At 38.3% G+C, this 13545-nt stretch overlaps 1 protein-coding gene across 1 annotated transcript in view; it reads right to left on the bottom strand.

Annotated features, from left to right (window-relative positions):
• The window catches only part of LOC107687769 (sucrase-isomaltase, intestinal-like), a 74696-nt gene that overhangs the window by 11680 nt on the left and 49471 nt on the right, over positions 1-13545 (bottom strand). Inside the window, exons 31-42 of the mRNA XM_016485225.1 lie at positions 10330-10442; positions 10102-10227; positions 9664-9795; positions 9356-9475; positions 6543-6605; positions 6063-6179; positions 4263-4353; positions 2754-2892; positions 2523-2656; positions 2178-2212; positions 1308-1424; positions 943-1091 (exon numbers count right to left, since the gene is read on the bottom strand). Of these exons, the coding sequence (XP_016340711.1) occupies positions 943-1091; positions 1308-1424; positions 2178-2212; positions 2523-2656; positions 2754-2892; positions 4263-4353; positions 6063-6179; positions 6543-6605; positions 9356-9475; positions 9664-9795; positions 10102-10227; positions 10330-10442 (1336 nt within the window). The remainder of the gene's footprint in view (positions 1-942; positions 1092-1307; positions 1425-2177; positions 2213-2522; positions 2657-2753; positions 2893-4262; positions 4354-6062; positions 6180-6542; positions 6606-9355; positions 9476-9663; positions 9796-10101; positions 10228-10329; positions 10443-13545) is intronic.

Genomic DNA, 13545 nt, shown 5'->3' with positions numbered 1-13545 from the left:
CCCACATGATTGTAAAGCGCTTTGGGTGTACAACAATACACAATAAAGCGCTATATATATATATATATGCATCATTCATTCATTAATTCATATATAACAATTATATAATTATATATATATATTATATATAGCTTTGGATAAAAATATACTTTTGAAAATCCAGCATTTAGTTGATCCTGACACACGCTCATTGTCACATTTGTAAACACGATGGCTTTCTTCTTTCACGAGGGATTTAGTTCCACGACAGATTTATTTAAGATCGAGACATGCACGTCTCCCGGAAATCCTGTAGAATTCAACCAATCAGATGACGACTTCGAGACTCCTAAAGTGTTTCCAGTTTAGTGTGCCATATGCCTCAGAGAGTTCAGCCAGCGGTCTGTAGGTGTGACGTCTGAGGCTGAGCCTAAACGTGAGCTATAATTCATTTTGGATGTATGAAAGAGGCAATCTTTGCTCTTATTAATCTATTACCTGCTCCAGAGCAAACAGATTTGGATTAGGGGCTATGTTAACTTTAATACATTTATATTTAGGCTATATTTAACGTAAATCCTGCTTTTGTACGTCTGACTGAATTGTTTGCTCGTGTTTATTTTCTATTGTTCTTTATAATGGCTCTTGTGTTCATTTAAATGTTGTTCAATAAATATTGTTTTACATAATTAATATGCCATATTTGGTATTGAGAAAGGGTCTGTCAACTTAAGATTTAAATCCGTGGCAGAAGGAAGTAGTTCTGTCGCAAATGAGGGTATTTACTGACACTGAATTTACTTACACACTCGTGCCGTCTAAGTGTTGTATAAATGCAATAGCACACTCGTAACTGTATATCAGCACATTGTGATTACCTATGGCATTCGGCCTACAGCCGTGCTAATATACAGCCATATCGCACAGCTATGAAAATTACAAAACATACTGGAGGACACTCACTCATGAAGCAGAGGTCTGACCACAGTGTTTCCGTGAGCGTGAGCTTCGTACATCAGTGTGTTCAAATACGGCAGGAGGGTGTAGCGAATATTCAGCACATCACGAGAGATAGCAGCAAACTCCGGTCCCCAGGCCACGGGATCCTGCCTCTGCGAAAAGTCACAAAAAACTAATCAGATTACAATCATTCAGCACTTCTGAAGAAAATATAAAAAATATCTTCCTTTACAAAGAAATGTATACAGGTTTGGAACAGCTTGAGGGTGAGTAAATGACAGCATTTTCATTTTTGGGTGAACTATCCCTTAAACACTGATCCAAAAATCTTAAATCTGTCCATAAAAAGGTGCCATGTGTGTTCTTACTGGCATGTTTATGGTGTTGTGGTTTCTGGAGAACGGGTAGAAAGCTCCAAGCTGCATCCAACGCAGGCACATCTCGTATTGGGCAGGGTTAAAGAAGCCACAGATATCAGCACCGGTCTGGAACACACGCGGAAAGGGAGAGTCAGAAGAGAAAAAGAAGACATAGAGAGAAATATAACTATAGATCTCTGTGAAAACTGGACCACAAGAGCCAACTCCAAAACTTTAATAAATAAACTCTAGAGTCAGTGTAATGGTTGCATACTAGTGTAGTCCCAGCAAACACATAATGTTCCCCTACCATTTTTTGAGAACCAAAAAATAACATTCTAGTAACGTTCTTTTTAGCTATTATTTTTTTGCAGCTATAAAATAACGTTGCAGGGTGGTTATTTTTAATAACCTAAAAATGGTTCCCTAATGGTTATTATTAGGTTATTATGTCGCAACCAGAAAATAACGTTCTGAGTAAATGATATCGGAGTAAAGAGGTTAGGGGAACGTTAAAATAATGTTAGAATAATGTTATACCAACCAAAAACTAGCATTCTGTTTCCGTTAAGAAAATTTCCTGGCTACCCAAAAACAAGCCTTAACAAAATAACCGTCTGGAAACCAAAAACTAACATTCTGACAGTGTTATTTTAACATTATGTTAAACAAAAAAAACTAATGTTCTGAGAACATTATACTAATGTTTTGTTAACATTACAATAACATTCTGGGAGAAAACTTTCCTGGCTAACCAAAAACAAACCATAAAACTAACATTCTGGGAACCAAAAAACTTAGCTGGGATGCACCCAACTGAACTAAAGCACAAGTAAAAATCAGCAGCAAGTGCTGAGGCAGGACGAGAGAGACACTTACGTAAGGGATGCCAAATATGCTGAACTCCATCATGCCTGAAAAGAGGGAGTTTGGTTTTCTTGTCAACAGATGTTCAGTTTATACACTGAACTGTAAAGTAGATACAGTAGCTGTCCAACAAAATACACCATGATTTAATGAAGGAGGATGAATTATTTATTCCTGTGATCAAAGCTGAAATTTCAGCATCATTACTCCAGTCTTCAGTGTCACATAATCCTTCAGAAATCATTCTAATATGCTGATTTAGTGAATTTAGTGAATACTGAAAATATTGAGTGCTAAATATGAGCAATAGCAATGCTTATCTTCTCGAAAACCACCAAATAATCAGCTCCATCATACCTATGATGGACTTGAGAAGCTGGTCCCAGGCGGAGTAGTTGTCTCCCAGCCAATGTCCTGCCCAGCGACCACTAGATGGATATGTTGAACGGGTAACTACGACACCTCTCTTTTCAGTGGCACTAAGCAAAGCACTGTGAAACACACATAAACACACACAGCAATTAAAACTCATTCCAGAACAACTGAGAAATAAATATAGAAGTGAATATAGAGGACTAGAAAACTCACTCATAAGTAGGTTTCGTGTGAGACCAGCCATATAAGTTGTGGACATCATAATGCTTGACGCGTGTGCCATCAGCCAGGATCTGCTCGCTGTTCATGCATAAAGTCTTATGGTTCAGGCCTCTGTGCATGGACTCCAGAGCTGGGAAAAGGCACACACATACGTACGGCAGGTTTATTTTGGACAGAAAGTGCTAAATACAGGTGCAAATGTTAGGGCTGCCTGCTTAATAGTCAACGAGAAGAGGCTTAGACGAGAATAGAATCATCCAAATGCTCGCCTATCATTCATCGACCTCAAACATGGCTTATTATTTAAAATTGAAACATGTAAGTAGTAGCAACTTTTGGTGTTTTTTATCCTTTATTATTATTGAACAGTAAAGAGCAAACAGGCAGCAAAGTGGGAGTGAGAGAGGGGAACGGGATCCGAACTCGGGATGTCCAAGGTGCTATAATGCTATAAGTCAGGGGTGCCCAAACTCGGTCCTGGAGGGCCGGTGTCCTGCAGAGTTTAGCTCCAACTTGCCTCAACACAACTGCCTTTAAGTTTCTAGTATGCCTAGTAAGAGCTTGATTAGCTGGTTCAGGTGTGTTTAATTGGGGTTGGAGCTAAACTCTGCAGGACACCGGCCCTCCAGGACTGAGGTTGGGCACCCCTGTTATAAGTAATTCTACTAAGTAGTAGCAACTTTACATGGCCGCTCGCCCTGACATTAACCTAGATAAATGTGTGTTATTTGGCACATTTTTAGGTGTTTTTATTTGTGTATACTTTTAATATCAACTAAATCTTGTGCTTTTGGAAAATAACGTAAACAAACAGGATGCGCTTTCTGCTGTCTCTGTCTTTGTGAACTGGAGCACATCACAAAAATTCAGACATGAGAAATTTATCTACAGAAACCTTGAAATGTCTACAATTCAAATCTAAAACAAATACTCTCTGATTATGAAATAATTAGAATATCTCCTTGCTATTTTCTCTGATACATTCATAGTCATTACGTTTGCCAGTGCTTTGCATCAAGCTTTATGCGTGCACTTGCGTGTAGAAAAGGCTATATATTAAAGGCTTATTATGGTTTAGTTCCCTCTCCCAGTATATAGTAGTCAACTAATGGCTTAACTGAATGACTACCAGTCAGTATTGCCAAATTAAGCTACTTTAACACTGTTGCTATGGGTTGTTTTTCATGTCCCCAGGCTGAATAAACCACAATAATGTGATATTTGGCTCCTGGAATGTGCATTTTACCAGTGGAACCCCACAAAAAAAAAAGCAGATTTTACCCCCCAGAATGCAACTTTTACTGGGGGACCTTCCCCAAATTGTGAATGGGCAAGTTTTGAGTAGCAATTGGGTAGGTGTTGTTGTGAAAGCCTGGCAACCCTGCTACCGGTCGACTAAACAAATCTTTAGTTGGGGGCAAGCCCAGGAAATGCTGACCACTGTGTTGTAAAATATCTGTTGCCAAGTACACATTACAGGACACACTCATACGAACTTACGGGGCATGTATGGAGGGTTTTCCAAAGCGGGATCCCCTAGGCATTTCTCTCCGACGGTGCCATGCACGAAACTGGCCGGCTCATTCATGTCCTTCAGAAAGCAAAACACAGTGACAGTGTTATCATCCAATGAATCCAAAGGAAAAAACAGTGGTGATATGCAAATGAGTGTAAAAATGGGGTTATGTTAAAGGGGTCATCAGATGGCCATTTTCCACAAGCTGATATGATTCTTTAGGGTCTTAATGAAAAGTCTATAACATACTTTGGTTAAAGTTTCTCAATGGTAGTGTAAAACAACACCCTTTTCACCCTGTCTAAAACAGCTATTTTAAGAGCAAGCTGTTTTCTTGCATGCCGCTTTAAATGTTAATGAGCTCTGCTGACCCCGCCCCTCTCTTCCGAGCCGCTCTTTGAGAGACGGTAAACTTTAGCCGCATTTATCATGAAACTTGCTAACTAGCACGTTATTAGGAAAGATGATTTGCAAAGATTCATTAAAAAAAAACGTATACTCACTTCTTCTGGAGGTGAAGCTGGATCACGAATGATTCGCGTGAACATAAACACATTTAGGCAGATCGGGGGCACATTCCCTTTAAAAACAAACGTAATCCACTGCATCTGCAGTGGCTCAGATGTCGGGAGTAAACGATGACTGCTATGTTCATTATTACATCCAACAACAGAACCTTTAAATGTTAATGAGCTCTGCTGACCCCGCCCCTCCCTGAGGGACTGTTTACTTTAGCCGCATTCGTCGTGAAACTGGCTAATTAGCACATTATTAGGGAAGGCGATTTGCAAAGATTCATTAAAAAACCTTATACTCCTTATGTAGGTGAAGCTGGATCACGAATGATTTGCGCAAACATAGATGCATTTATGTAGATCAGGGGCGCATTCCCTTCAAAAACAAACGTAATCCACTGCGTCTTCAGCGGCTCAGATGTCGGGAGTAAACGATGACTGCTATGTTCATTATTACATCCAACAACAGAACACCTCAATCACTTAGGATCATTCTTGTCTACATCTGCTCCGGCAGAGAAACAATGGCGGACTGATGACAGCTTACTCAGGGCGGGTCTAAGCTAAAACACCAGTCCAGTCTGTGCTGAAACACTACTGTCAATCAAACTATCGTGGGAGGGCCTGGGTCTGTGTGAAATCACACAGACAAGAAGCTAATAACGGCTTGATTTGAGAAAGGGGTAAAGATTTTAGTACATAAAAAAAAAAAACTGGGTGGATTTTTTACATTATAAGGTGGTTGTGTACACACACTGCCAACACACAGTTATGTTCAAACAAAATGTAAAAGTGCATTTCGCATTCGATGACCCTTTAAGTCTTCACTTGTTCTTGGACAGCTCACCATGACTTTGTCAAGTAAGATGTATTCCTGAATCAATGTCCTTGTTGGGATTTCAACAACATTCTTATAAATCTGTAATTTTTCTCAATTTTAGAGGTATTTCATTGTAACGGTTATAATTAAATGTGTTGTTTTAGAAGCAACAATGGCGTGTGATGGCACAGATGTCCTCAAACAACATGAGACACTTGAGAAAGCCAACTTACTGTAATGCTATTTAAACTACTTCTTCTTCTGAGACTAAAATTCTCAACACTAACTTCTCCTAGAGCTTTAAAGCTAGAGTCACTAAACTCAGGTCAGACCTTCAGACTATTCTGAAGTTTGTTGGTATGTCTTTTCAGACTGATCCAACATAAAATGAAGATTAAAATCACAAAAAGACTTACATTCATGGAATGTTCAAAAAACAAAGCACTCACGATCCAAAGTCCATCAAACTTCATGACGTTGTTGTAAAAGTCTTTAATCTGCTGTGCCCACCATTCTGCTGTACTGCTCTTGAAGAAATCAGGGAACGCCACGAAAGCTCTGAATAGCTGAAAGTTTAAACGAAAGAAACGTTAGATTAGACAAGGTGAATATTGGATATTACTCGTATCCGTTTAAATAGTAATGTGCTGATTCTCTTCTTATGTGTTCTTTGTTTACTACATGCAGTGGGTGATATAGTACTAGTATGTGCTCATTGGCTGACGGTGTGTGTTTTGCATGCTAATTGGTTGATAGTATCGACGATCATCTCTCTTGACTGCTTTTGCAATTATAGCCCACTGTACTGATGATATATAGGAGAACAAGAGAAAAGATGGCCAGTTCTCTGATTAAAGAGAGACAGAAAGAGAAAGAAAGCGACATATAGAGAAAGACAATGAAACAGAACAAAAGAGAGAAGCAGATACCTCTACTTGAGTATCCCAGTCCAAAGAATTGTCCACAGTAATATTGGGATAATCAGGCCACACCTACAACACACAGAAACAACCGCTAAAATCAGTGCTTTCGTCTAAAATTAAAGGATCATTCCTGCTTTCAGTACATGTTCTCATCATACCGTATATGTCTTAAAACATCAGGTTCTCTAATCAAAATGCTCCAAACAAATCACCAAATCTCTTCAACTAATGTTGTATATGAACATTAATGAAGTTTCCCGCTTTAACCTCATTTAACTCGGAACTCTGAATTCTGAATACAATTCAGTCAATAGAACTCTGTTTCATTCATCACCAACCTACAGATGACGTCAGATTAAACTTCTCACTGAAATATGGGTTGACTTATTTGTCTTCCAGTTTAGGACTTGCGGAATGCAGCATACAAAAACATAATGACATCATCTTCTAAGAAGTAACATCAGTTTTGGGGGGAAAACAACAGCACAAAGAGCAGAACAAAGTATTAGCAATGGATCTGATAAGTTATGTGCTGTTTTTTGGTATCATTTGGTTTGTTTCACTATAAAACATCTATCCTGTTTGAGAGAATTATGGAAATTGGTATCATGATATTAAAATTAAAATAATAAATATAGCTGCAAATAGCAATTATCGGGGTTCAAGCGCTTTAAGGCTTTTAAAGCAATGTGAAAAAAGTAATGTGCTTTCTTTAGTAACCATGTAAACACGTATGTCATAGAGGGAAAAGACAACCAATAATGTACAAAGGAAATATATTTGTTTTAATGCTTTTTAACAGTTATCAAGGTTGAGCCAAAAGCCTAGGACTAGTTCGCTAAACTTGGATTTTGAAATAATGTTTGATGAAGGTTCGATTGACAAGTTGCTCAGAATGAGGAGTTCTACCATGCGATATGAACGTTGTGGGCGCGTGTAATAAATTGAGCGAGTTAAAGCCATTTTTTTTTTTCTCCATGTTATAGCACCACCAAGTGGACAGTTGCCGCATTTTTCATGCAACCACAGAATGAGCTCTTACTCATGTGTGCCAAGTTTGGTGAATATATTATTCCGTTGTTGAGCTATAGGCATTATAGTAAAACTAGCTCCGCGCACTATGAACGGTTTAGTGCCCCTTAGAGACTCCAGAGAATCTTACTGAACTGGTTTGGTTGCGATTAGGCCAAAACCGGACAAAAAAGGACTAGTTCGCAAAAGAAGATTTTTCAAAAAATCTAAAATACCCCAAAATTTCACCAGGTCGACAAGCGAATCCAAGGCATGCATTTTGTCCATCTTGGGCAAAGGATTCCAACGAGGCACTGTGCCTAACGGTTTGGGAGTTATGATCGATTATGTACTTTTGGCCGCTGTATGCTTTTTGTAAAAGCAATAGCAAATGCAACCCCTCCGGTCTGAACCACCCTGCTCTGAGCAGGACTCGAACCCTGGTCACCAGCAGGAGAGGTGTGCACGCTAACAAGGACTCCAAAGACCGCGTTTCGATTCCTGCTTGGAGCAGGGTGAGTGTAACGGAGGCCAGCCAGTGTGAGCTGTGTAGGTAAACCTCACTCCCTTGATCTCAAGAGGCACGCTAGACTCTGTGGTCTTTAGTGTCTTTGTTAGCATGCCTGCCACCCATGCTGGCGACCTGCGTTCGAGTCCTGCTTGGATCAGAGTGGTTAGGACCAGAGGGGTTACACAAACTTTCTTTATTATCATTCTGTCAGGCATTTCCTGTTGTGTACTGTTGATAATCATATTATACTTAAATCACAACTCAAGCAAACCAATGTTTTAAAAGCTACAGAGTTTGAGGTACAGCAGAACATGAAGTGCTGCAGAGCAGAGAAAAATATACTGTCAAAAAACTCTGAATCAATATACAGTTGCAAAAAAAAAGTAAGTGAACCATTTTTTTAGTTTCCTGGTTTTCTGCCTAAATTGGTCATGAAATGTGATCTGATCTTCACCAAAGTCACAAATATCAACAAACAAAATATTTCTAAGCTGATAAAACACAAACAGTCATGATCTTTCATGTCTTTATTGAACACACCCATGGTTGAACCACCTTTGGCAGCAATAACCTCAAGCAAGCGCTTCCTGTAGCTGTGAATTAGACCTGCACAACGTCCAGGAGTCATTTTGGACCAAGCTTCTTCTGAGCTTCACAGCCACATTGAGATTATCCTGTACGATATCCTGATAAATTTGGGAATTAATTTTCCCCTCCACAATGGCAAGCGGTCCAGGTCCAGAGCAAGCAATGTAGCCCCAAATCCCTGTTACTCTAGGGTTTTTTTCCACCTCATTGAGCATTCTGCGTTGAGCCTTGGCTGGGTGTATCCACAGCACAATATCGTCTCCATTTATAGACAATTTGTCTAACTGTGGACTGATGAATATCTAAAGTCTTTGAGATTACTCTGTAACACTTTCCAGCTACATGCATATCAACAACTCTTGATCGTAGGTCTTCTGAGATCTCTTTTTGCGAGGCATGGCTCACATCAGCTAATGCTGCTTGTGAATACACACTGACACTGTTTGGGTATTAATATAAGGCAATTTAGCAGAGGCCTAGTGTTACACTTACTTTTTCACCCATCACTTTGTATGTTTAATGGGTATGTTCAATAAAGACATGAAAGATGATGACTGTTTGTGTTTTATCAACTTTTGGATAATCAATTTTTGTGACTTTGGTGAAAATCAAATCATATTCCATGACCAATTTATGCAGAAAACCAGAAAATTTAACTGATTCACTTACTTTTTCTTGCAACCGTATGTTCTTCTTGTGTTTGTCATACCTTTCCCCACACAATGTCATTGCTGAGCTCGGGAGGCCATTTGATGAAAATGTCTGTTTCAAACCCGGTATCAAATGCAGGGTAGGAGCCTTTTGTCTCATTGGCTGCTATAGCCGGGTCCTGAAGCGCACAAACAAATAAAGCATGTAGTTTTGGTACAGAATACATTTCACTGCATGTTCTTAGACAGAACAAGAACAGCATACTGTACATCGATCTATATGTATAAGCTCTATTTACATTACAACATCTTTTACCATTTTATAGAAACAACTTCATTTTTCCAAGTAATAGAGAATTGTTCGCACCAATATGAAGATGAAGCGCATCCCCTCAGCCCTCATGTTGTCCACCAGAGCAGGCAGTCCCTTGAAGTTCACTTTGTCCAGCGTAAAGTCCATCTGCCTCTCCATATAGTCAATGTCTGCATATTGAACATCCTTTGAGGGATCAAAGGCCAAATATTATGATCATTGAACCTAAATGTGAAGTTCCAAGGTGATTGAGTAATTTAGTGAAAACTTAGCAATGCTTTGGTTTGAAACATTTAATTCTGCAGATGCTGGGAGCATGATGTAGGATCTTGTGAGTGGTTGCTATGCAGTCGCTAGGCGGTTATTTACAGGCCCAAACAAAATTCTATGGAATATTTTTTTACTATTTGATGGTTTGCCTGTCAAAAAAATATACAAAAATGTTGAGACTGAAAAACACACATGCGCACACTAAATAATGATATTTCTTACATAAGGAATTTTAGCAGCTTTCATGTCTCTGTAAAGATCTGCGATCTCTGCATCGTTGGAGTAGCCGTAACGACAAAGCTGGAATCCAAGCGACCAATAGGCTGGAAGAACCGGGCGGCCGATCATCTGTCAAACAAAATGCACAAACCAAGAGAAAATTATTTTACATTTCATGCAAATGCATTTTAAAACAAATATTCAAATGGCTTAAGAAAATCTAATGGTCACCTCAGTGTACTGCTGAACCACAGCTTCTGGAGTGGGTCCCATCACCATGTAGAAGTCCAAGATGCCTCCGACGGTGCGGTAGGTCAGAGCTGGAGTAGGCAAGAAGGTCACATCTAAAAGAGCAAAGCACAAAAAAAAGAGAAAACGATGACATCATCCCTGTGACTCAATGCGTCGCCTCAGCTTTTCTTTTCTTTTCTTTTTTCTTTTCTTTTCCTTTCTACACCTGCACTTACAGTCTCTTAACTGCAATAATTAGTGGATGTTTATGGCAGACAACATTACTATTCCAGAGCAGAATGGACACAGTTTACGATAATGTTTACACTACGTAAAATCTAAATTGGAGTTTTGTGATTTTAAGTCTTTTTTTATATAAAAATAATTTTTATTAGGATTACAGGTTACAATTAATCCCTAAATCCAAATATCTAAATATGCAATGTGCAATAGTTTTTTAAAATAGATTTTAAATATAAAACATGTAATTTACTAATATAAACAAATATGCTCAAATAGCAATTTTAACATATTAATGAATTATTTTTGTATTTTATTGCATTTTCTGCTGAAGTTCTCATTTCCGCAACTTAGGTATCATTACTGCAACAGGTATTAATTTTATGTTGATTTAATAAATGAAAAATTTGTATTTTGATTTTAAATGCATGTGAAAAATATATATTATGTTCTTTCGGGTTTAACCACATCATTTTGAAAATACTGTATGTCAGATTTCAATAAAATATAAAAAATATAAAATATAAAAATTATTAGATAAATTACAATTGCCATTGTGGTAATGACAGAAAAAAGTCAAAATCAAATAAACATTTTAATTTTTAAATATGTATTATTTCATAGTTTCAAGAAATTGTACATGACTGTTAATATTCAACTTTTAAAAATGTGAAAATGTATTAGCTTTCATAATGGTATTTTTCAGGCTGTTGTGGTAATGAAATTTTAAGCCCTGTTTTGGAAATTATAAATAAAAAAAGAAGTAAAATTGTTTGTAGATGTTCACCGACACCTCAGACCTTGCTACTGGTGCTTAAAAAAGCAATTTGTTGATGGAAACCTTTTAAAATGTTCATGTTTTAAAGTTTGGAAACCAAGATTTAATGAGAATGAGCATATAAATAAACAGAAGTGTAAATGCTACCTATTGAATTGTGTCTACTGTACGTCATGATTTTATAGTAAATAAATCTAGTGTCAGCGTCAGTTCTGGCAGGTCACGTTAGTCAAGCTCGCATCAGCTGACTCTCAGATGATCCACGTCTACCTATAGGGATGCAACACCTATCACAGCACTCATATTTAAGGTCCTTCAGTATTATCACCAGCTTCGCGTTGCTCAATAGCTAATTAAATGGCGAATTCAGCAGGCAAAACACCATCATCACTAGGAATTGGGAATTTAGCGAGTGGAATTCGTTTCTACAATGGACCTCTGTTTCATTCAAGTCATTAACTTGAACACGTGAATTTACCACATTGATCATAAGCTGCCTGATTCGGAAGTGACAGAGTTAGCATTACTTCGCTTCGCTACATTATTGACATGGACTCCACGAGTTATGTGACCGACTCAAGAACAAGTCCAGAGGGGAACTTTATCCTCAAGAAGGATATCAAGAGATCCTCGTCACAGCTGCTATGTTTCACTCTCTCGAACATCTTCACAAGCTAAGTTCCTTTTAATGCTCTCAGTTATTGGCAACATGCATGTTGCTAAGGCTATCCGCGTTGCTTAGGCTCATTTAGTTGTTTAGTTGGCAATGTGCAATACTATCTGTCAGTGGTGGGCCTTCAGGGCCAGCAAAGCCTTCTCTGCTGGCCTAATTGTTAGGTCAACTTTAAAACACATGTAATCACCTTATTTGTTTTATACCAATGCTATCTGTAAGGTATAAATGCGTTTGGGTGAATAAATGTCTGTAAGAACATCGGATGGACTGTATTTGTGTCATTTTGTTAGGTTAATGCTTCAGCTACAGATGATGTGTTGCGCAATTGTTAATTGGGTTTCTTTCTTTGGTAATGGCATTCATTCTCGCTACATAAGATACCTGTCTGTTATGTAGTGCCCTGTTATACTGCATTGCTGTGTCATATTTATGGTTTATATAGCCGTGGCATCATTATGATGGTATGAAGAGATGGATTAATTCATGTAGGACGCCACTGAAGGCCTAGGTGTAAAATGCACGGCCCGCCACTGCTATCTGTGTTACCGGCAACACGCTTGACGCTGCATTAACATGTCTCAACATTATTTTTCACTTGATATAATAGCTGTTGTAATGTGCATTAAACCGGGAGAGATCACTCTGGTGAGCTGTAAGTAAGGGGCCATGGGGTAAGTGCAAGTTTTCGCACATTGATCACAAGTGCCTGATTCAGAAGTAGCATCGCTTCATGCATTGCTATATTATTGATATGGACTCCATGAGTTATAAGACTGACTTAAGAACAAGTTAGATAGGATCTTCACTCCCTACAGGAACACGGATTAAGAGATCAAGCTCCACGTCCCAGCTGGCTATATTTCGCTCTCAATTCATCTCTGAATGTCTTCAGGAAGCTAAACTAAGTTCCTTTCATGCTCTCAGATTATTGGCAACATGCTTGCTAAGGCTTTCCGTCTTTCTTAGACTTATTATTCGTTTTCAGTGAAATGCTTGTGCTAAACTTTTGTGATCATACTGATTATGTGCCTTACTTATCTGGTTGTTATTGGTAGCAAGCTTGTTCCTAAGCTGTCTAGTTGTTACTGGGAGCACGCTTGTTTCTATGCTATCTGGTTGGTTTAAAAGGGGTTATGTATCGATACTCGAACCCACGATCAGCAATGCAGCGATTGGCTGGCGGCAAGACAGCAATGTAATGACATCATATAATTAAAAAGACACCTGACGAAAAACTTGACAAATTTTTGGACTTTTATAAGGAAACAGCCAAGCGAACAAAACGACTTAAATGTTATAATAGATAAATGAAATGTGCACTGTTTTTATTTAATTTAAATTTTTTACATGATTCCCAATTATTTCTATTCACGATTTATAATATTTGTACAGGCTTTACATTTTTATTTCAATGTAGTAATTAGCATTCCATTTAATTTTATATTTGAACAGATTTGTTATGTGACAGCATTAATTTAAGTTTCTTAAGGGTCAAGATCATGTTATCTGCATCTCCTGCGCT

This window comes from Sinocyclocheilus anshuiensis, unplaced genomic scaffold (genome assembly GCF_001515605.1).
Source record: "Sinocyclocheilus anshuiensis isolate Anshui unplaced genomic scaffold, SAMN03320099.WGS_v1.1 scaffold497, whole genome shotgun sequence".
NCBI lineage: Eukaryota > Metazoa > Chordata > Actinopteri > Cypriniformes > Cyprinidae > Sinocyclocheilus > Sinocyclocheilus anshuiensis.
This window is presented reverse-complemented; position numbering and strand designations above follow the sequence as displayed.